The sequence below is a fragment of the Aythya fuligula genome, chromosome 2 (genome assembly GCF_009819795.1).
Source record: "Aythya fuligula isolate bAytFul2 chromosome 2, bAytFul2.pri, whole genome shotgun sequence".
Taxonomy (NCBI): domain Eukaryota; kingdom Metazoa; phylum Chordata; class Aves; order Anseriformes; family Anatidae; genus Aythya; species Aythya fuligula.
In genome coordinates this window covers 55,320,991-55,344,429 of record NC_045560.1, presented here as the reverse complement: position 1 = coordinate 55,344,429, position 23,439 = coordinate 55,320,991, and the positions used below count along the sequence as shown (strand labels likewise).

At 36.2% G+C, this 23,439-nt stretch overlaps 2 protein-coding genes across 5 annotated transcripts in view; one reads left to right on the top strand and one right to left on the bottom strand.

The window, feature by feature from the left end:
• The window catches only part of CUL1 (cullin 1), a 50,202-nt gene extending 46,191 nt beyond the window's left edge, over positions 1-4,011 (top strand). Inside the window, exons 18-22 of the mRNA XM_032182644.1 lie at positions 120-167; positions 253-335; positions 1,528-1,633; positions 2,491-2,604; positions 3,491-4,011. Of these exons, the coding sequence (XP_032038535.1) occupies positions 120-167; positions 253-335; positions 1,528-1,633; positions 2,491-2,604; positions 3,491-3,571 (432 nt within the window). The 3' untranslated portion in view covers positions 3,572-4,011. The remainder of the gene's footprint in view (positions 1-119; positions 168-252; positions 336-1,527; positions 1,634-2,490; positions 2,605-3,490) is intronic.
• Positions 4,012-6,602: 2,591 nt separating this feature from the next.
• The window catches only part of EZH2 (enhancer of zeste 2 polycomb repressive complex 2 subunit), a 56,120-nt gene continuing 39,283 nt past the window's right edge, over positions 6,603-23,439 (bottom strand). For all 4 annotated transcript variants that reach the window (XM_032182639.1, XM_032182640.1, XM_032182641.1 and 1 more), the window contains 12 exons: positions 20,028-20,119; positions 18,785-19,025; positions 18,228-18,397; positions 17,769-17,863; positions 12,194-12,234; positions 10,957-11,082; positions 10,271-10,449; positions 9,473-9,568; positions 8,786-8,867; positions 7,912-7,992; positions 7,713-7,797; positions 6,603-6,934 (listed from right to left, as the gene is read on the bottom strand). In XM_032182639.1, the coding sequence (XP_032038530.1) occupies positions 6,874-6,934; positions 7,713-7,797; positions 7,912-7,992; positions 8,786-8,867; positions 9,473-9,568; positions 10,271-10,449; positions 10,957-11,082; positions 12,194-12,234; positions 17,769-17,863; positions 18,228-18,397; positions 18,785-19,025; positions 20,028-20,119 (1,349 nt within the window). In that variant the 3' untranslated portion in view covers positions 6,603-6,873. The remainder of the gene's footprint in view (positions 6,935-7,712; positions 7,798-7,911; positions 7,993-8,785; positions 8,868-9,472; positions 9,569-10,270; positions 10,450-10,956; positions 11,083-12,193; positions 12,235-17,768; positions 17,864-18,227; positions 18,398-18,784; positions 19,026-20,027; positions 20,120-23,439) is intronic.

Below are 23,439 nucleotides of genomic sequence, written 5' to 3'. Positions count from 1 at the left end.
CTCATTTTGGAGTGCTCTGCACTCAGTAGTCCTTAGCATAAGTCTGTGTATTGTTGTTAGAGGATTTTAGGTTAGAGAAGGGAGCAGTCTGTCTGATAATATTTTCTGTAATTTTGTAGGATATCTTGGCACAAGTTCTACAGATACTGTTGAAATCAAAATTACTTGTAAGTACTCCTTGTTTTTTATGATATGCCTAACATTCAGCAAAATGTTATTGACGTTAATGTTTATTTACTTTATTTCTTACAGGTTTTGGAAGACGAAAATGCAAATGTTGATGAGGTGGAGTTAAAACCAGATACCTTAATAAAACTGTATCTTGGTTATAAAAAGTAAGGAAAACCTTCAGCTGCCTACCTACGTCACTTATATAGAATGGGTAGCATCCTGCTTCTCTGCTTTCAAAGTTTGGGTAAAATGTAACATGCATGGGATGAAAGCTCTGGGGCACAAGTGCCAATACAAATATAGATCCTGATACCAGCTTTAAAGGAGACAGCTAGTAAGGGGATGGAGATTTCAGTTATCTGACTTTCTCATAGTCTGGCAAAGCCTTAATATGTTTTCACATCTCTATTTTGTACCTTGATTCAATTTTTACCTAATTCTTGTATAATTTATTTCTGGCAAGATATGCTGCTTGCCAGTTATAATTGTGCTGTTTTTTTACTGGAGTGCATAGTGTAAATGCAGCCCACAAAGGACGTTACATTTTATAAAGTAGTATACAGTGATCAGCAAGGGCCAAAGACTTAAGTGTCCATCCAGTCACAATAACATGGGAAGATCAGCAGGTTCATTTTAGAACTTCAAAGTGGAAAGTGATGTAAAAACTTGAACATGATTCTCAGTAGTTTTTTACTTTCTACTTTAACCAGTGTTGTTTTCAGTGTTTTTGTATTTTAAGCTGTTCGCACCACTGTGCTGACTTCTTATCATGTTAACCAGAGCATAGACACACATTCAGTGAGGAATTCAGCACTTTCTGAAGATAAGATCTTAAGTGAAGGAAACATTTATTTTAAAACTTGCCCCTGTACCTCCCTCTTCATCTGCTTTTTTTCCCCTCTTGGCCAATAATAAAAGGTTTGAGAATTCACTGTCAGCTACATCGGTGTAGTAATGGAAACACTTGAGTGTTGCTGTATTGTGTGGATTGTAGGCTCCCAAATTACAGCTCACAGGACTGCTAAGTATGTAATGAAACCTCTGTCTACTGCAGCACTTCCAAGTGTGGCTGACAGGCTGAGCACTGAGACATGATCATGAGTGCCCTGGTGCTGTGGCTTATTCCCTGCTTGTAACATGGCATGATACATGCTGCACATGGTCATGGGCCCACTGTTTTTCTAGTTACTGTTTTTTTATTTATTTTTTTATTTATTTTTAACTTGAATGAGATTTTTTAAATCTTCTGGAACTGACAAAGTCTGCTTTTGTTGCTCAAGTAATTGTGGGTAGTTCGGTGAGTTTTTGTTTTGAGAACAGGCTCATTGTTTGATTAACTTCTGTTTTTCTTTACAGCAAAAAATTAAGGGTAAACATCAATGTGCCAATGAAGACTGAACAGAAGCAGGAGCAAGAAACTACACACAAAAATATAGAGGAAGATAGGAAACTACTGATTCAGGTGACTAGTACTGCAGAGTACTGCCACAGAGCGCTCTTGAAATCCTAACTCTGTAGTCTTTTAATGATATACACTATGGGATTTTTTTATTTTTTATTGAAAGACAATGTGTAGTACCAATGCAATGGAATGAAGCTAAAAATATATTTGCAATGCTCTTGAAGGTGCTTCCAGTGAAAGACATGATAGCATACCGTCCTTCACATAGTTTTAACATGTTGGTGAGTGTTTGCGTTCCATGGAGGCATACACTCACCAGACCTCTATTCTGGGTGAAAATTAATTATATCTAGGCAGAATGAACTAGAAGGTGTTTTTCTATCACTTCATTTGGAATCCACCTGAGAAGCAAGTAGGGCAAGGGAAGAAGATAAAATAAATAGTTCAGTTGGAAGGGACCTTTAGAGTCTGACTGCCTGACCTCTTTAGGGCTAACCAGAAGTTAAAGCATATTAATGAGGGTGTTTTCCAAATGCCTCTTGAACACTGACAGGCATGGGGCATCAATCACCTGCCTGCTACATAAATGGACTACTAAGAGAATGTTACAGTAAGGTTAAATGTTGTTGTAAGGTGAATTGCTGTTGGTACTATTGTCCTTACTGACCTTAAGCAGAGTAGTTCTCAAAATTCATGTGTCAAAAGCACTTTTGATGTCTGTATACCATATAGAATGAGTTATGAAAGTCTGTCTGAGTAGTTGGCACTTGTAGGTACACTTCTCCTTATCTGCTACTGAAGTAGTCTGTGATGATGCTTCTGTGCTAGCAAACATTATCTGCTGGGGAAGTGAAATGGTTCTATGCAGAAGTCAAGTTGTATGCACTAAAGCACATCTTTCTGACTTTGATGTGCAGGCTGCTATTGTAAGAATCATGAAAATGAGGAAGGTTCTAAAACACCAGCAACTGCTTGGAGAAGTGCTAACACAGCTATCCTCAAGGTTCAAGCCACGAGTTCCAGTAATTAAGGTATGTGAAAATCATTGCTCTGAACCAGTGATCTGGGGGTGAGGAAGATAAAATATATGCTTCTGAATTAAAAAGGGAAACTAAAGATGGGATGGGTAGGGACGGAGCTTAAAATTGTAACTAATCAGTAAATATTTTAACCAGAAATAGATTCCTTATATGGTTTCTCAAATGTCTCCTATTCATATTTTGTATTGTTTGCAGTGGTAAAATAGTAGCTTGAGTGCTTTTATTTATTTATTTTCTGTGTGTGTGTGTCAGCGCCAGCATACAGCAATCCCTTCTCCAGGCTTACCTATTGTTCTGTTCTCACGGTTGTCAGAGTACCACTGCTTACAGGCCTGCTTACTATAATAGTTTTCTGATCTCTTCTAGAATAAAAAAAGTTGGGAAGGGGGCGCTATATTTAATTGTTTTCTTATTGGTTGGTTTAGTTTTTCTTTTCACATCCAAGACCCAGAGGGACAAGTGGAGCATGAAACAGCCAGTGGAGAGCCACTGTATGAACAGGCACCAGTGCTGAAAATGATGCATATAGACAAGTCATTAAACAGGCCACTGGTTACTGCTGTAGCAATCTTTAGTAACGTTATAGTAAGCACTCTACATCTTGGTTTAATTCTTTATTTGCTGTCTTACTACCAAGTTGCTGAGCATACTACCATGGAATGGCATCAAGTAAGCATAATTCCATTCAGTGGACTAGTGAAGTGTCTTCAACATGGATGTGGTCAGAAATGGGAGAGTGAATTGCCTTGGTTTGTGCCCATTGCCTACTCCCATCTTCTACTTGGCATGAAAATCAAAGGCCAAAATTGTTCAAAGCTCGTAGCAACCACGGAGGGTTTGTCAGTGTCCCACCACTTACCTTTGTTTCTCCTCACAGAAATGCATTGACATTCTGATTGAGAAGGAGTACTTGGAACGTGTTGATGGTGAGAAGGACACCTACAGTTACTTGGCTTAACATTTTTATTAGCAAAATTTCTGACTGTGTGACACTCGGCAAATAGGTATGTGATGGAAAGAATGAAAGCAACGGAACTTCATAGCAGCTACCCTGCTGCCATTTGGACCTCCCTTTTTAATAACTGAGACCAGGACTCCCATCAGCCAGTCTCAGACTTACATCAGAACTGCTCAGGATTGATACATTTCAAGTATGTAAATATGGACACCAATGCCATTTAACCTAATTTAAGAACAGAAAGGAATCAAACCCTTCTCCTTTAAGGGTTGCATGCTACTGCATTTAAATCAATACATTGGCTATATGATAAACAGCTGCCATCACAGGCAGCACTTATAAATGTTGGCAGCACTTTGAGAGCGAGTCTGAATGGACCCATGTGTAATCTGCTATGAAAAACCATTTGTATAGTGTGTTTCATTTTTTAATGTGATAAATAAAAAAAAAAAATTAAAAGATTTCTGTACAAGTTGCATTTGGTTTTATTGTTTTAAGTTTCATGACTTATCTTTCTAAATGTAAATAAAAGGTATAATGGTTATGAAAGATATAGAAACTTGTTTTGCTTTTCCTCCTTTCCCATTTTCCAGTGATTTAAAGCATACTTTGTTCTCTGAAGAGATTAATTTTCATCTGTAATCAAACATAAGTATTATTTCTTTAAGAGGAAATGCCTGCTTTGAAAAGAGAAGAAAACTGTGATTTCACAAGATAAGCGGAATAGAAAATGTGAAATATGCAGAAATACTTGGTCATCTGAAATTGGAGTTATTTTTAACGTATCCCATCACACTTGTCTAAGTATTGCCTTGAATAAGGTTTACACTGCCCCTTTCTTTGAATAAAACAAAAAATTGAGTGTGTTCCTAAAGATTAATTCCTATTAAATGCAACCTGTGATGGGAATAAAATGTTACTATACATACATTGATTGACCAAGCTTCATTCCATTCTTTTCATGTTGTATATTCATCATATACATGTGAAAGGAAAACCGGCTTATGTATGTAACAAGCAAAAAGCTACCATCCTCACATGACTCAATCTTGTTAATTATATTCTTCATTCTTGATGGTGAAAAGGCTTTTGCTTTCCCTTTTTTCCCCTTAGAAACGATCAGTGTTTTGTTTGTGTGGCATGAAGGGAGGCAGGTTTGGTGTTGATAATGTTCTCTGAGTCTAAATTTTATGGTTATAACTAATTTTTGTGGTTATAACTAGGCTTTGACCTACAAAAATGCTTGGTTTAAAAAAAAAAAAAAAAGTCCCAGCTTGAATTGTGGTGTATTAGATAGGATCCTAACTTGTTTGGAAAATGGATAGTCTGATCATCTTGAGATTTTGCAAGCTTCCTATTCCTGTACTGAAAGAACTTTCATTGCACTGAAGCCTCCCTGCATGATTAAATGCACCTTGCTGTTTGATTTTTGAGTTGCCTTTTGAAGTTCTTTTTTTTTTTTCTGTAGGGGGATGTAAGGGTGGTATGGCTCTAGAAAAGCATACCAAATGCTCATGTGGGATGCCAGAAATAACCTGCTGTGAGCTGCCTTTCACAGCCTTGTTGGGCAGCCTAACCCATCACTGGTTAAAGCAGTACTGCTTTGCATAGTTTGTATGTTATATTGTGCAGAGCTCTATTTTAAAAAGCCCATCTGCTCTCAGTCTGGCTCTAGGCAATTGAAATGCTTTAGCTAAGCAGGGTGAAAATAAGTTTTGACCTTGCAAAAGGAGAATAGCTGACTGGTCACCCATGTTACAACATGGGGAGGGATGGGGACTGGAAAGCAAAAATGACCAGCAAGAGAGACTTTCTCCCCTTGCAACTGCCCCCAAAGGTTTGAATGGTTCAAGCTGTTTTTTTCTTATCAGTAAGATGAGGGGTATGAATTCTTAGTTCTTGTTCCTGGAGTCAGTGTGGAATAAGATGGTGTTGAGCACCTGATACCAGACTGCAATACTTCAGCTCTGTCTGAAAAGAATCAGTAAGTTAGAACCTCCTCAGTCCAGAATGCTGTCAGTCATTACTGAGAGGATTTCTTGAAATCAGTTTTGTAATACTGTTTTCCTGTCTCTGCCCTCCTAGCCCAGCTGTTTTGACTATGTATCAGAGCATCATGTTCTAGCAATAAGCTGCAGAGTTCAGACTCTGCTGGCAAATGAGAAATAAACATGTACAAGACCCAAACAGATGACTATCTCCAATCTAAAAAAATTTGGATGAAAACATATATGAAGTTTGTAATAAGAGCTAGACATTTGTACCGCTAAGCAAACAGTTGCTGCTTACAGCTAAGCCAGTTAAGTGGTCTTGGGCTGGTTGATGCACATGGTATATGTACGTAATTATGGCATCATTCAGGTTGCAGCTTAAGAAAAGCCACAATTCAGGGGAGCAGTTACTGGAGTTAAGGGAACACTGTTCCCTAATCAGATGACATGTGGCCTCTTCAGTGTTTTTTCTACACATATATTCATGACACCTGTTTGAAGAGCTGGGTTACTGTTAAGCTAGTATATGTCTAGAAGAAAACCTTGTAACATTAGGCACCAATTACATCTTAGTATTTGTCATGAAAACGCTTTGCTTCAGAAATAATCACAACTCTACTTAGTCCCTTTGTTCTTCTAGTGTCCATCTAGTGTTAATGGACTGGTAGGACTTAGTCTCTTGTTAGGACTGATGAGATAGATATAGTGAAAGTAGAGGAAAAATGATAGCATGACAACAGGTCAGCTTAGATGTTTCTGGCCTCTAATTATCACTTCAGAGAACCTGACTGTAGCTTTACCCTAAGGGTGCATGAAAACTGAAGATCACTACTCTTACTTAAGTGCTACAGTTGAAGTTCCTACAAATTAATTTTTTTTTACAAAAAGAGATGATTGTATGTAAACAATTTAATGTAAGTGTGACCTGAAGTAACAGAAACAGAACTAGGCAAGTATGGACTGCCTTTATTCAGAAATTGAAAGCAAGTCGCCACTTTGCTTCTTCAACTACCTAGCACAGAATCCCAACTCCATTCCAGTAAAAATGAAGAAGTTCAAGTATCCTTTATTCAAGGTTGAAAAATGTACCACACCACATTATTGCAAAAGGTCATAGGTACAAAACACTTTGCAGCTGGTGAGAAGGCAATAAAAAGTTGTTTTTTTAAAATTTGTTACTATAAATTACTGTTACAGTACTTTGCAAATACAGAATTTCAAATTGCATCATTTTATCTTAAAAATTGCCCACAGTACTAGAAATTCCTGAAGATAAGGCAGCTGTATGTTTAAAAGAAGAGGTAGCTGGTGTCAAGGGATTTCCATTTCTCTTTCTATGCCCACATACTTAAGGGCATCAGCTTGGCTATATCTGAAATAAAAATAACAACAAAAATCAGTAACACTGAGCATTTCAACTTCACTCTTCTGACCTAACAGCACAGCAGCTCAGCCTGGAATACCCTCAGATTTGCCAGTTTTCCCACTACTGGGGCCTTTGCTTCCTCTGTGACCTTGCAGATACAAAACAATGCAGAACGTTCAAGAAATTGCTTTAAGAAAAGCATGAGCCAAAGGGGGAAAGAAACCCACACTTTTCATCCTGCATCCCACACTGCTATAGTTATTTTAGCTAATGGAAGGAAATTAAGTCAACCTTGAGAAATGCAGTTAAATAGTACTGTTTTCACTGGACAGGTAAGTTTTCTTCTAGTAATGATTTTAGAGGAAAGTATGAACACAATCTTAGCAAGCACTTCTCAGTAATAAAGCAAAAATTTCTTGTCCATTTCTGAATGATGGTAGAGTCAACGTGCACTGCTAACCAGGGAACTCTACCCAAAGAAACTTTAATGCCTGTCTGCCTGGTAACATTATGCAAATCTGCCCTCTTTCTAAGTACCATTTCTTTTCTCGATACAAGCTGCTGTTGAAGGTTTGCAAGGCTCTTGGCCAGCTGCTTTGCTTAAGTCAGTCTTACTATTGTGTTACTATTGTTTTTTGACTTTTAAAAAAAATGCTCCAGGACTGTCTCTCAATTACTGTGCCTTACAACTTCGGGTCTCAGCAGCTAATTTTGAGCTGACCAAGAACTACAGTTAGATAATTCAATGTGTGATAGGAAGAAGTTACAAAAAACATCTACCAACCTGTAGTCAAAGAACAGTTCTTCACCAGTCTGAATGGCTCTTTTAGCAAATATTCCTATTCTGTGATCACCATTAACCATCATAACTGTTAAAAAGAAATATAAACTCATGTTAACAAAAATACTGAAAATGTATATTCTGAATTAGCATCCCACAACGTTTCATGTATTGTTATGCTAAAGGTGAATTTAAAACTTACCTTTTGCATAGCAGTTGGGATTTACTGAATGGTTAGCAAATCTAATCTTGTTGCCCTTGCGTGTTGCATCAACCACAAAATCTAGGAAAAAAAGGCCACAAGTGATAGGTAGGTCACCTACAAACATTTTTTGGCGTTTATTTAATACCTAGTGTGCTTAGATTTTAGCAGCTGGAAAGATAACTGCTCAGCTTCCCACATAGAAGAGCTTGCACAGTCTCTTACAGTAGCTTTATTGTCCTGCAACTCAGAATGTTCTGCTGCCCAACACTGAGCAGCCCATTTATCTCCTGCCCCAGTAGCAATACCTTAGTTTCTCATTTAAAGCTTCTCTAAACTTACTCCACAAGGACAAGTTCCATAAATATATTAAGTTAACATTTACAGAAGGCAGCTTTTTTCTTCCAAATATTTTCTAGTATTCCATAATTGACACAGTACAGTCAGTGTTTTTCCTCTTCAAGCAGCAGTAGCTGTACTAGTAGCTGTGTGGCTCCTTCTCCTCGCAAATTACCATCATAACTTACTGATTATTTAAGTCATAGTAAAATTATTTCAAACAATAGCTAGCATGACTTTTACTATTCAGGTTAGTTGACTAGTGCTTGCATGTCATCTTACTCCTTGAAAATCTACTTCTACACAACTCATCTTGCATAGTTGGCTTATATAATAGGCTTTACTAGTATCTGTTTGAACAGTGTTTACATCAAACAGTATCAGCACTAGGAACCAAGAAAGTTACTGAGAAAAGATAAGGGAAAGAGAAAATTTCTTAGTTTTACCTGCTGCCTACAAAAGAACAGGGCTGAAGGATATTGTGAACATACATATTTTATGTATGTTGTAAGGATTATGACTTGTAAACACTTACCATTATTCAAGTTAAACAGAAAGCTGCACATGTACTTGTCATATACTTTTCCTCTTCTGTCTGCCTCATCCTGAGAAATAATCTGAAAGGAACAGTATTTGTAAAGTAGACCACCTCTCCCCTTTTGTAACCATAAGAACTTAAGGTTGGAAAAAATAGAGGCCTTTCTTATTTATTCTCTGACACTGAAAATATTCCCAAACATAAAATACTCTTTTCAGTATTCTGGAGTTATCAAACAATCATGGTTTGCTTTAAGCATAAGTTCTTTCAGAACAGGAAGAAAGCCAGAATTGCTTCTCATCTCAAAATCAAGACTGCATATATGATTCAGTTTTATTATTATCATTATTATTAATTATTGTGGAATATCAGTTAATGAAAGTGCCTACTGAATTTTAGTACTATATTAAATGATTTTGCACAAAGTTCCAGGTGTGTCTGAATTGAAATTATATCAAAGATAAAAGTAAACTTCAACACTCATTCTCACAAGAACCTCTATCATTATTTTTGTGACATTTCAATCATCTGACTCCTGGGTTTGGAGTCTCTGACAGCAATAAATATATACTTAGTCAATCACATTTGTCTCTCTAAAAAATGTCTGTAACGTGATGTGATAATCTCCTGGTTCCAAGTCAACATGCAGCTTTACCAATTAAGTTCATACATAACCTTCTTTACCTCACCACAGTATTCAGAGATGAATTCATTCTTCTGTACAGGATCCTTGATGAATATTCCCCAGCCTGCCACATCTGAAGGTGCCAACAGCAAGTGCTGTGGGAGCAGGGTGGAGAGAATAAAAAAGAGCTTAGACAACATATACACTAAGGACTTCAAACTAGAAAGGTCTGCTGACAGGAGTATAATACCAATTAGTTCACCATTTGACAGCCTAGTTGGTGGAAAGATGCTCCAGAGCAGATTTTTTTTGTTGTTCTGTGTGTGTTTGTTTGTTTTTTTTTTTGTTTGTTTGTTTTTTTTTTTTTAAATGAGCTGAACAGGCTTTCCAGATATATTTGGTAGACTGTGTACAAGTTGTTGCATTAGAGTCAACAACTTAACAAAGAATAGCAGTCTCTATGTTTGAGCCAAGTTTTCTTGCCCTGAACTAGAGAAAGGCTTACAAGCTACCACTTTAGAACAGCAGACTATTTGCAAAACACAAGAGAAGCCTGACTGGGAGAAAGAAGAGAGATTCTACCACAGTATTATACAGAGAACACTAAAAACACTAATGTGGTAGTGGTATATGATAAAACGTACAAGCCTAACAGCAGCACATAAGCACAGTAACGTAAGTGACAGCTACCTCCCATTCTTGGTTTTTGGCTTTTTATTGTTTGGTTGGTTTTTGTTTTATTTTAGCTGTTGTTTTTTTCCTTTTTGAAAGCATGAAAACAAATTCCATATTCTGATGTGAAAATGACTCAGAAAAACAAAACAAGGCAATAGGCATGTAATTGTATATCTACATACTTTTTTGGATCCTCTCTGAATGCTGCAGTTCTTGCAAGAAACATTTTTGCTGTCCCAGTGGTCAGCTGCTCCACATGTTAAACAGAGATCAGGATCACATTCACGTACAGCTAGGTAACATGGACACTGCTTAGTGTTGCATTGTGCTTTACAACGACATCCAGGAAACCTGTTTTGGCCTACAAAGGAACATAAGAAAAACAAAAAGGGCAAGTATGAAAAAAGTACCAGGTAAAAGAGATTATAAAAGAAACAATAGAGATTATAGCATATCAGAATATTAAAAACAAAACAACCACTGATCTTTTTATAGGACATTTGGAAGTACTAAGAATTCTTGCCTTCTCTGATTTTAGAATCAGAATATCCCAAGTTGGAAGGGACCCATAAGGATCATCAAGTCCAACTCCTCAAATCCAACTCCCATAAGGATCATCAAGTCCAAGTCCAGCTCCTTTACTTCAGACTTCCCCAATTCTCAACATTAAGACTTTGATTTTGTTCAGTGGCTAACAAGAGGGCAAGATAAAACTGAATATTGTGCTGCTTTTATTTATTTTTGTAAACACTGTTCAACACTATTTGCTCCTCTTGCAATCACTGTCTGCAGTACGGACAGAGAGCTAGTACAGAGACGCTAGGACAGTAAAAAAAATTTATAAGATAGCTCTTACATTTTTACTTACATTCTGAGCTGCACTGACAAAACTTCTCACAGAAGTTTTGAGCAATTACACATGGGCATGAGCTGTCACAAGGCTGACGTGGATGATCACATGGCTGATAGTTGTAAACATGATTTGATGACCCATCTGAATAAAAATAGCAACATTTGGTAACGGTGAAAGGTGTAAACAAACAATATGCAGTTCCCTTCATTCAGTATAAGTTCCCTTTAAGTCCGTTAACTAAGAAACCCCAAAACCAAACAAGCCCAATACTACAAACTGTGTGTGTTGGTGTTTTTTTTTTTTTTTTTTTTTTTTTTTTAAAAGACACCAAACCAGAACCGTAAAATTAGTAAGGTGTTTGACACCATTAGTTGCTTACTTCCTTGTGCACTTCATTTTTCCCATTATTTAGCTAAAGTATTCAAAATTGGAAGCTTTCTACTGTGGAAAACTGAAAAACAAAACTACAATGGTAAAATTTCCTGCGTAAATATGTGGGAGAGTAACTCTGGTATTATTCAAAGCAAATTTGCTCAAACACCCCCAGATCATTTTTACACTAGAGCAACAGTCAACTTTAAAACAGATAATGCTGGGCAAAATAATACTTGGTCATTATACCACTGTGCTTTACAAAGTCATTTTTCCAATACAGACAATGCTAACATCTTACAGGCAAGGAGGGACTACTGGTGGAAAATCTAGCATTACCTATAGAGCAGCTAGGAGAATTTGGTGCAATATAAATTATGTTTGCTGTTAATACTCCTGAGCTTTTGTTGGGCTTGCATATATTTGTAAAAATGCTCAATTAGGAAGCAAAAAGGGGAGAGAAACAAACTGATTATTCGTTGCTAAAAGTCCCAACCATTCTCAACAAATTTTCAGAAAACAATTTCTAAAATAAGCTGTTTTTTTTAAAGAAATAAATGCTGCTTTTTACTGCAGCTTCTATTTTTGATATTGTTTTATGTATTTTAATGACACCATACTTAAATTGTAAATTCAGCCTCCTACCATTTTCATTGATTTATAGAATATTTCCAAGAAATTATTTAAACTATGTCCCTACTATATCTGTAATGAGATTTATTTATTCATTTTTTTTACTTCCCCTATGATCTCTATCTCCCCATGGAATGTATATAATGACCTAGCATTAAAAAAATACAAACAAATAAACAAGCAAACCAAAAAAGCAATAGTAGGATCTTAAAAGTTCAGGACATAAATTGAATGGAAAGATGCTAACCCTTTTTCAGCTGTATCTTTCTGCAATGAGCAGCCCACAACCTGCAAAAACACAAAACAAACACAAGAAGGTTGACAGGAACTCTTCCTGCAGTGGGCTGGGAAAGATATCTGCATCTTGCACCCATGCTTGATATGAAATGGGCGAGTTTCTGGTAACATGAACATCCGCTAAGTGTACAGACAGACGTGGTTGCAACAGAACCACCTTGTTCTAGTCTCTTGGAGCTGAGTTTTAAAACTCAACACTCTGCAGGCTAATCCCTCCCTCTCCCCACACCACTGCATTACTGTAGTCCCAGAATTGTACACATGAGAAGCCCCCACCCAGCCCAGGCTAGAGATTATTTAAATTCGGGTGGCCTTGAAGGAACCCTGCAAGGAGGTGACTGCTGGAACTGCTTCTAGTGGGCAGAAGCAGCAGCACAAGATATCAAATTGCAGATATGCAGGGGTATCTAAATAGAGGGGTGAAAGTGTGTCAGCTGTTTGCATCACAGGACTTGGGCTTACACTAGTAGTCTCCTACAGATCACAACCAGGTATTACCCCTCATCTGCCAATCTCCAAGTATGTGACAACAGATCACACTGCTAAATCATTTCCCTTCAATTTCAAACCTTCTGTGCATTATGTGCCTTCCTCTTACATAGTTATAGTTTTCCTTCAGTGTCCTCCTTCTCTGTTAACGTACCTAAGCAATGCTTTTTCAAGTTTGCTTGGGGGCAGAAGGTTGGGGTGTTTGTGGAATGCGTGTTAATTGGAATAACATGTTTTTGTTTATCACAGCATGGCTTGCTACACTTGCAATTTCTTGCAGGTTATGATTACCCCTTTTCTTTATTTTGTAGCCATTTCAGGTTGCAAATTTTGTGGGCAAGTAACATATCATGAATAGCAGAGTCAGACAATCAAGCAAAAATACTTGTCTGGACCTCAGGTACCAAACACACACTTAAAAAATTTCAGCAGCCTTAAAATTAAAAGTAGAAATACATGTTGTTGTTTGTTTTTAGTTTTTGTTCAATTCTATGCATTGTTGTTAGCAGCTGAATTTCAGTGAATAAACAATTTTTAAAAAGTTAAATTAGTTGGAGTTAGGATTTTCAAAATTTGATACTTGCTGTTTATTAGTACATTATATAGCAACATCAAGGGAATATAGAACAACTCTCACTCCCCAACGAAATAACTACGAAATATGCTGCTAGCTGCATCTAGCTAGCACTTTCTGTGCAAATTTACTTATTATAACTGGTCTGAAATAGTAGTAAGCACCTGTACTCAAATTCCTCAGCACACAATACTTAGACAGCTGTACTGCCTTTCGATGAATGCAACAGTCCAAAGTCTGTGTTCTGCAAAATTACCTTCTGCTGTACCTATCCAAATAGGATTTTTTACCTGGTACTTTCTTTTATATAAGCATTGTCTCAATTTCTGCTTTAATTCAGTTGTTTGCTGCCTCCTTCTGTCACATGCAATATTTTTTAGGTCAACAACATTCTCTGTGCTATTGCCCTTTCAAAGATTTACTGTTTGACTTCATTAAGCTATCAATGGCTAACTTTCTTCCAAACATTTGTAGAAACCCATACAAGTTAAAAACATCCAGAGGCAAACTTATTCAAGGTAACGCAGTTGAAGAGTGGGCAATGAACCAAAGACTATCAGAATTACAGAACACTGTAACAAATAGATGACATTCCTGTTGAGAATGGCTCTCTCTAGAAGAGAAGAACTGGGGAAAAAAAGATGCCAACATATATTTTTGAATTATGAAACACTGACTTTATGTAAGAAGCCCATTCCCATAAAACTGGGAGGAGTGTGATTTTGACTTAAATCACTCTAATGCATAAGCTACCTTTATTTCATTTTTTTTTTCCTGGCTGGTATTTGGCAAGTATAACTTAATGCTACTTTTGAACAACTCTTTCACAGAAGCTTGTCTCAGCTTAAGGTAATGAGAACCTACCAGCATACCAAATCCTTCAAGGCTTTGTGTGTGGATACACTCCTTAAAAAACTATTTCATTAGCAATTAGTATGAGTATCTATAGATACAGATATTTAAGCGAAGCACTGTCCTAATACTTAACAGTAAAATGCCATTTCCTGACTAGTTGCCTGCTGGAACTTTTTGGTTTTATGCGAAAGTGGATTGTATTGACATGGCTACCTGAATATGACAAAGATTGCCATTATCAACCAAACGTTCAGAAAACTATCAACTCAAGATGGATAGAAAATTCAGCATGGAAGTCACAATGACAAAGGCATAAGTTTTGCCACTCTTGTAACAGAGACTGGTGTCATAGGCTAAGAGACCTCAGCAAGAAAGGAACCAAGACATCTTGTGTGACCATGACGTGAGGGAAATGACAGGCAACAGCATGGAGCTGCCATCACTGACCAGTTAGACAGGAGGTTTGATTAGCACAATCAGGTATTGTGTTCATTTTCTTGCAACTTTCAAAAACTGCCAGGAAGCACTGTACGTTCTCCTTACTAGTAGTACACAGAACTAAAGCCTGAATGAGTACCCTATCAGAGGCAGATTAATGTCTTCATCTGCCCTATAATCTGCTATCTAAACCAGAAATATAAGGCAAGATCGGGCCTTGTGCACCAAGAACCGAAGGGAAGACAACAAAGCTGAGGAAGCACTCGCAACACAAGGTATCAGAAAAAAAAATAAATTGGAAACTGAGTGGCAGAATTCCAAACAAGCAGGTGGATTTGTACATCTGGTTGCTAACATATGTAGGTCTAACAGCTTTGAAAACAAGCATTTCCAGAATTATGACAGCAGCTGTCAAAATGAGTTTTCTTCTTTGCTAACATGCATCTTTACACCATGAACTCTAGGCAGAACTGCATTAGCTAATCAAACATATTTGGTGAGTGAACAGTAGTCTAGGGACAGCAGGATGAAAATGAGAAAAATTGGGGGAAAAAAAAGAAAATACTTTCAAATAAAGTTTAGTAAAGTAAACTCACATCTAAATAGAGGATGGGAAAGGGAAGGGAGAAAAAAATTAAAAATCAAGCAGCAGCGTTACATGGCAATTAATAAAAGATCCCTAACAATGCAGAGGGAAGAGTGCTGATTAAAGCAAGTGCAGTTCAGTTCCCAGCAATGGAAAAAAGCATATACATAAGAGAATGAACAGTACTGAAGAATGCTTTTTTTCTTTATTCATATTTTTCTATTGTCTGCTTCTTATGCAAAGTACTTATTCTGCTAGCAAAGCAGTGTTGTCACAAACTGCCAAGTTAATCTCTGATATATAAGACAAGTTCTAACATTTACCAGCTCTCCAAAAAACAACTACCTAAAAAGTTTTCTCCTGTCACTGATCAGTCTTATTACAGCTATCTAACTAAAGTGACACTGGAAGGAAGGTGAGAGCATCTTTTACTATCCCAAATGGGTGCAGTCATGCTAGCTAGTTGCTAAGTATGCCTACATGAGTACAAACAAGACCACATGGGAAATAGGCCATTTGGCTAACATTCGGCAGCTCCACTCACAAGACAGAACTGTCGTTTTATCATACTATGTGAATATTTAAAAAGAAATTCAACAAAAAGCCTTATAAGAGAGAATCTGCTATCAAATCAGATAGAAAATGTCATTAACTAAGTCCTCTACTGCTCGTTCTCTCTTTGGTAAATGCTGCTTTTCTTTAAAGGCTGTGTACCACATCTGCACATGTAAAACCTGCAGACCAGGAAGTCCCTTGCAATGGGGAAGTGCAAAGAGAAGAAAAAGAACTATCCTGGCTCTAGAACTGGATTTACTTAATGACTGAGTAAAATCAAACTGGACTCAGCATAAGAACCAGACAAAGGCTTCCAGATGGTTTTCCCAATCACTAGGATTGTGCGCCATCTTTAGACAGTGCTCAGATTACACTTGTACATAGATGGGCTAAAAGGTTTTCCTTTTTTGAAAGACTACTGCACATAGAGTGGAGACTGCTTGATTGCCACATTCTCTGAAATCAAAAGAAAAATTTAACTTCTTCCTTCACTGAGGGCTAAAAAAAATAATTAAAAGGCATTTCAAAACCAAATCACTGGCATACAAGTTTTTTTCTTCTTTCTCGGCAACTAGTAGGAAGAAAGAAACATCAAGAAACTCCACATACTGGTATATTCTTTCATTTATTTAAAACAAAAAAGTCCTCAAACTCCTCCAAAACAATGTCAATCCATTAACCATACAATCCAGTTCAGTTTCAAAATGAATTTGAGTACTTTTAGTTGCACTTTCCAAATAGATGTAGTGCCGCTATTTTTATAGCAATTTGCATGAACCTGAAAGCAAGCTTCCCAACCGAATATTCCAAACTTACACTGTGGCTAATAACTCCAGATTTAAACATCCAAGCCCCAAATTGCCCACAAACTTGAAAGCTGTGCCAAAAACATTAAGTCAATATAGGTTTTGCTTAGAACAGACAGAACCTCTTCCAGACGCTCACCAAATTTTTTTCTAGCTTACATCAGCTGTTTCTGTACTACAAAGCAGAAACATTCTACTCCAACAGTAGTTTTTGAACCAACATTAGGAATTCAATTAACCCTGAAAATAATAAAAATACCTAGAATTACTGGGAGAAGAACTGGAAGAATGAACTTGGTAGAAGATAAGGAAAGTTAAAGGGAAAAATAGGAAATATGGAAAAAAAATGTACTTATTCCTTGCAAAAAGAAACGCTCTTGCTAATTTTCAGTCATTTATTTATTAATTTATCTCCTATTTTCTTATCCCTGGGAACAAAAATGATCACAACACACAAGTTGTCACATTTTTCAAACTTCAGGATTCTCAACAAAGACGATTACATTTCACTGACATTGGACAGTAAAAGTTTATAATTTCAACAGGAATTGTTATAGGTGGTCTTTCTAGCTCCAGCAAATGGCTTTATTTTGTACTTAATTGAAGGTTCTTAATTGCAGCCACGTGTTAAATAATAATTCATTAACTTGTTTCTTCAGTTGAAGTTCTAGTTAATAATGAAGCTGGGTGCAATAAAGGAATTCCCACTGTCATCCCTCCCAAAAAGGCATTCCTAGTTTCCTGAAACATTTTTTCTTACTGATCATCTGAATAGAATTTTGATGGAATACATTTCAACGTAAAACCATAGATTCTGATTTGCAAAATAACATATAATCATTATTGAATACCACAATCATGCTTGTAAATTTATTATTTATTGCTGAAACAAAATTATACTGAAATATCCTGAATGTTTTAACTATCTATATAGATGAGTATTTCTAAACTAAACTTGATTTGCAACAATAAACCTATCCAGAATCTGACTGTTTAAGAGGTTAAAAAGAAGGGGGGAGGGAAGGGAAGTGGAAGGGTTACGCTTGCATACGTGGTAGTGCTTTTGTCTGAAAACAACACACTTTCATTTTATTGCTGCAAATTTTATTTTTGAAAAGAAAAGGAGAGGAGCTGCATGACTTTTCCTTCAAAATAGTTTCTGTTCTTATCCCTTGCACCTCCAATTTACTGTTATGCTAAGGTTATTTAGTAACAAATTTACCTGTGTTTCCTTTTCTTCTTTCTGGGAGGAGTATCAACATCTTCAGCAGGGACTGGAGCAATAATACTAGATTCCTTTACTCTAAACTCATACACCTAACAAGAGATACCATAATACATCCACGATAAATCTCTCACTAGTAGAAAGTTGCTCATTTTCTAAGTTAATATGATTTCCTCCAACCAACATCTTACAGATTATATCTCTTTTCAATATATTTAAAGTTTATTATTTTTCTCCTTAAGAACAGATAGTCTGACTACAACTTCCTGTAAATTTAATTTAAAAAAAGGTTTAAAACTAACTTTTATATATATGTGTCACATATTCTGTATCATAGCATTTTTAGGAAAAACAAGAAAATTAGTTAATTTTCTCTTTCAGCGCTAGTACTTCTGCACTTCAGTTTTTGAAAATAAAATACTATCATCCTTAGTAAGAGTTTTCCCCCCTCCTTACCTGCCTGCATGTTTTGGTCCCAATCAGTCTAGCAATTGCACAGAAGTTGTCATAGTAGGTGCCAATAAGAACTCTAAACATTGAGGCTTCTGCACCACTCCATTCCACATTCTCTGGAGGTTCAATATTTGGCTTCATCTTTATTGGTGTTTGACACCTAGAATTTGCTTCTGTAATAAATAGTTATTGAAAGCACGGAACAATGTAAGGTTATGTTTCAAATTTTTTCCACAGCCTTTACAAACATCAAATTATTAACCTATTCAACTGTAGTTAAAAGAGACTGCATTTTGGCTTGTTTCTTTTATTTAAGTACTATAACAAAACAGTAATTTTCACGCAGCTCTTAGAGAAGTTTAAAGTTAGGTAGCTACTCAAACTAGACATCTAACTTCTATACATAATTGAGACAATCTGTACATTTTGTTACAGGTTTCTACTAAACTCGTATTGTTTTTTCTCTGATTTCCATACATTTCAAATACATGGTTTCTAAGATTGCATGGCATAATCCAGATTCGTGCTCTCAAGCACTGCAAATAATTAAAGAAGCTTACCAGAAGAACTAGATGTTTCATCTTTCTTTTCTTCTTCTTCTTTATCATTGTTTTCTCCTCCAGTTTCAGTTCCAGCTTCCCTGTCACTGTCTGTGTCTTTTGATTCCAATACATTTATTGTTGGTGTGCTGGGTCTGCTGGTGTTGTTTGGAAGTCTTCCCCTTCGGCGGCCACCTGGGCGCTTTGGTGGTGTCTTTATACGCTCAGCAGTCAGAGCAGCTGCAAACTCCTTTGCACCTTCCTAAACACAATACACTACACTTATCAGTAAAGAGTTTAAATGTGTTTTCACCTCTAGCCTGGGGTTGGCAGGTAATAGATTCTACTTACATACTCTACAGGCTTGCGTTATTCTACATTGTTCTGTAACTTAATCATGTATACATAAATTCTAGTTAATTTACGCCAATTATGCAAATTGTTTTTAATGTCTCTCTGTGTTCAAGTTTTCTATCATGAACATGAATACTTCTGATGCTACCATGAATAAATCTACATTTACAAAGTAATTATGTATTTCAATTCTACTTTCATTTTGGCTGCCAAGTAAAAAATAATTCAGTTGTAAGTTTCCGTCTTCCTAGGTGTAAGAAGGAATGAGAATTTCCCACTGCGAATAGCCTTCAAAACAAGAACTTTTCTTGCCTAAACAATATACATTCTGCATTTTTCAAAATACAATCAGTGGCAATTTGCCTTCTAATGAAAACAGATATGACAATAGTACATTTTCAGAGTGGAAAACTAGATATGTAGTTTCTCACATTAAAAAAAAAAAGGGCAGGTATGAGAGAAATTTGAAATTATATTACTAACACTTTCCCCTTAATTTCTATCACATTTTTTCTTAAAAACTGTAATACTGGATATAACTCTCCTTCAGTAAACTAAATCTGTCCAATTTTTAGTTGATATGTAACTTATGAGAGCTAAGTCTATAACACCCAGTTCTTTAACTAAGTTAGACACAACGGCAGCAACATGACATTAGGAGGTAATGATCTTTTTTCCCTATAGCTATGTCAGAATACATCTAATAGAGTTAAAAGTTATTCATACTCAGACTTTCAATTGGTGATTAACGCTCTCCTTTCACAGAAACTAACAGATTTGACTCCAAGTGGCCCACAAATATAGGCACGTCCTAGCATGTCCTAACACATACAGCAACACACAATAGCAGCTTGCTATTTTACAAGTATTTCTGCTTTGGTGAATTCGTACAGTTTATTTGAAATCTTACCAGATGTTGATAACAGTGCGGTCCACAAGGCTTATTATCTAATGCTGTTTCTGTATTCTTTCTTTTGTAAGTATTAGGAGTTGCATGGAATGCTGTTGAATCAAAGAATAACATTTTTAAACCTTAAAAAAATGCATTAGGTAACTAACTTCAAACAATATTCAAAACACAAGGTTTACCTAGACTTCACCAAAAAAAGCATAAAAACGATAAAAACTAGAAAAACGCAAAATATATTCCAGCTACTGACATTTGCTTACCACTTAATTACACACAGAAAGCAGATGGGTAAGTTTTGCATATGCCTGTTTATATCAGTGAAGGCAATCATCACCTTTGATTCATGTGTCAAGGAAGACTTGCTCTATCTCCCTTTCCAACAAACAGAACAAACTTGATTACCAAGTTAAACAGAATTATTCAGGATTTCTCCTATTAAGAGTTCATCTCTCAAGCTGTAAGAACCATATTTTCCATTTCTATCTTGTCAAAAAAATAGCCACGCACTTTACAAATGTGACAGACCCACTTTTAATTCTGGTTAGTGAGAAGGACTTACAGGCATTTTTACTCTAGTAGTTACTAGCACCACAACTAAGCCAACAGGCAGTAAGAGTCCAGTTCCTCTAACCTAGCTGCAAGGTAAAAATGAGTTAACAGCACACAATCATTACAGATCAGAACAGCCACAGTCAAGTCTGCAACTTGGAGAGAACTATTTCTTGTATCCTGGCGGCATCTGTAGAGCACTCAAGTTGCAAAATGGTGACCCAGAATGAAGCCAAACTGGGTACGCTGCAGATGCCACATTACCACCTTTACAACAGGATAACAAAGTTCCCTAGCCATTCCTTTGCTAGAGCTAATCTCTGCCAGCTCTTCCCTCACTTGATTAACAGCTTCCCAACAGAATGTTTCCAGAGTGACTGATTTTCCTGTTCTCACTGGAAGCATCAGGAACTCTTCAGTATCCCCTACTTAAGTAAAGTCTGGGAAACCTGTAGCCAAACTCACATACTTAAGTTCCCAAGTTGTTGTATCTCTGTTGTTCATTGCTGTATTAGGAGCTTTTCAAAAATACTATCCTTAGTTTTCTGCAATTTTCTTTAAAACAAAAAAACCTTTATCCTCAAAGATTTTTTGTTTGTTTATTTTAATACATATAAATAGTTTAATACAGGAAATAGCTTTTTCCCCTAAACATGGTAACAATGACATATACAACTTCAAGGAACAAGAATGGAGAACGTACTTAAGTTTAAAAAACATATAGGACTCAAGAGACTCCTGTTTGAAAATACAGATTCCCAAGCACTGCAGAACATATGCTGCAGTTTTACCACACTTACAGTTAAGCAACTGTAAGTCACAGTTAAGTTTTTCATCACTTGGTGAATAAAGAGTGCTACTGTGTGAACTGAAAGAACAAATCTCTCCTCCTCACCCATATTAATCCATAAGAAGGGCTCTTCTATATTAACAAAACTCACATCTTTCTTCAACAGATCACCACCATAGCTTTTCCTACTCATTGCTAGATTCTACATAAGGCTCCTCTTTATAATCCACTACGCCTTCAAGATTGAACATTTTAAATGCAGTTATTCCCCTGTTAAAAAAAGAATATCTGTCAGCTGTTATGGACAGAGCTTCATATGTCTTCACAGAAGGTTTTTACAATGAAATAATGTTTCAGTGATCTGGTTTGCAACACAGCTTCATAAGCACTTGATTTGGCACCTGCAGGGAAGGTGAGCTAATGAGTTAATGAGTGCTTCTTCAGGAAGCCCCTCTAGTGAAATCACTCCATCTTAAAACCATCACTGCATGCTCCCCTCTTCCATGAGGGATGATGTGGTAAAAATTTCATTTAAAATTCTGTAATTTTATGCTTGTATTAATAACAAGAGTGCATAGGGATTTCAGGGAAGCAATGTATTTTTCCAAAGCTGGGCTTAAAAAGTTATAAATGGATACAAATATTTCACTAATTAAATATTGCATCTTTTTTTTTCCACATATATTACATTTTATAAATTTGTAAAAATAAAAAAGCTTCAGTTTACCACTTTCTGACATACAGATATGTAAAAATTATTTACACACAAGTATATGGATGTAATTTATGCACATTGCTGCTATTAGCATTTCTTCCTCTCTTCCCCCACATTTCAGTTAAAATCTTTTATGTAGTATGTCACTTCTCATGCTTCATATATCCTTGAAGAGTTCATGTGTTCTGCAGTTAAAATAATTTAAATAAGAAACCATACAGTTTAATGCCAAGTTATTCCACCCTTTGCCAGCTTTTGAGAAATGAGATAATAGGAGCTTCTCAACAAAAAGTGGAAAGGAAAAGTCACATTTTTCAACAATGCATCTTTAAATTTGCATCGTATACCATTTTATTCATTCAAGCTTGACTGTTTTACTCTCTCTTCACACCACAAGGAAAATGATTTTGCAACAATGCAAAAGAACAGTAAAATATTTGCTAGCCATGATCCATGTCAGACTGCTGCAACATGCAGAAATCAAAACTATTGTTTCTACATATGCCACTCGGCAATGCAAGTATTTCTCTTCCAAGTTTGTGAGGTCCTAAAACAAGTTAAAACAAGTTCTTATTTATTAAAATTTTCTTTTCCTTTTTTCCACTAGATAATAAAGAAACCCTTCTCATTTGTAAAATCAAATCCTTTGACTTTTTAAACCAACAAGACCAAAAATATGCTATACCTTAAAATTAATCTTAGAATCGTATCTTATATTCTGCTATTTCCAAAACACACAACACCATACAGTACTGACCACTATAAACAGAATCTACCACAATGGTTGCAAGGTATTTGTGAGACTTGTTACAAAAGAAAGGACCAGGACGAGATATAAAAATTTTTTATAGCTGTATTCTGAATGTTGCAAACAATAATATATATTTTTTTCAAAACAGATGACTTTGTAGATTTTTCTAAGTAACTAAACTCAATTTCTTTAATAATTTCCTTAAATTAATTCTAAAATTGTTCCACTATGAATGTTTTCCATCTTTGCGATCCACAACAGGCTCAGTTCTCAACTTTTTCATGAAAGCACACAGGCAATAGCTTAACCTGAAATGTACATTTGCTTCACAGTCAAGCTATTTGGGAAATTCTCCCTACCTGATATTTTTCCTTCTTCTAAATTCTTTGTTAGTCCAGACACTTAGGCATAATTCCTTGCTGTCAGCAAATGAAGTCGGTACACAAGTTTTTTTCAGTAATGCCATCACCTGCACATAAAGGGATTGCCAGCTCATCAAGGGGACTAGACATATTAGAAATCTAATGATAATTTTTCCAATATTTAACTCAAACTTTCTACAATGAAGATTTGAAACTATATAAAATAAGGATAAACTTAACAAGGA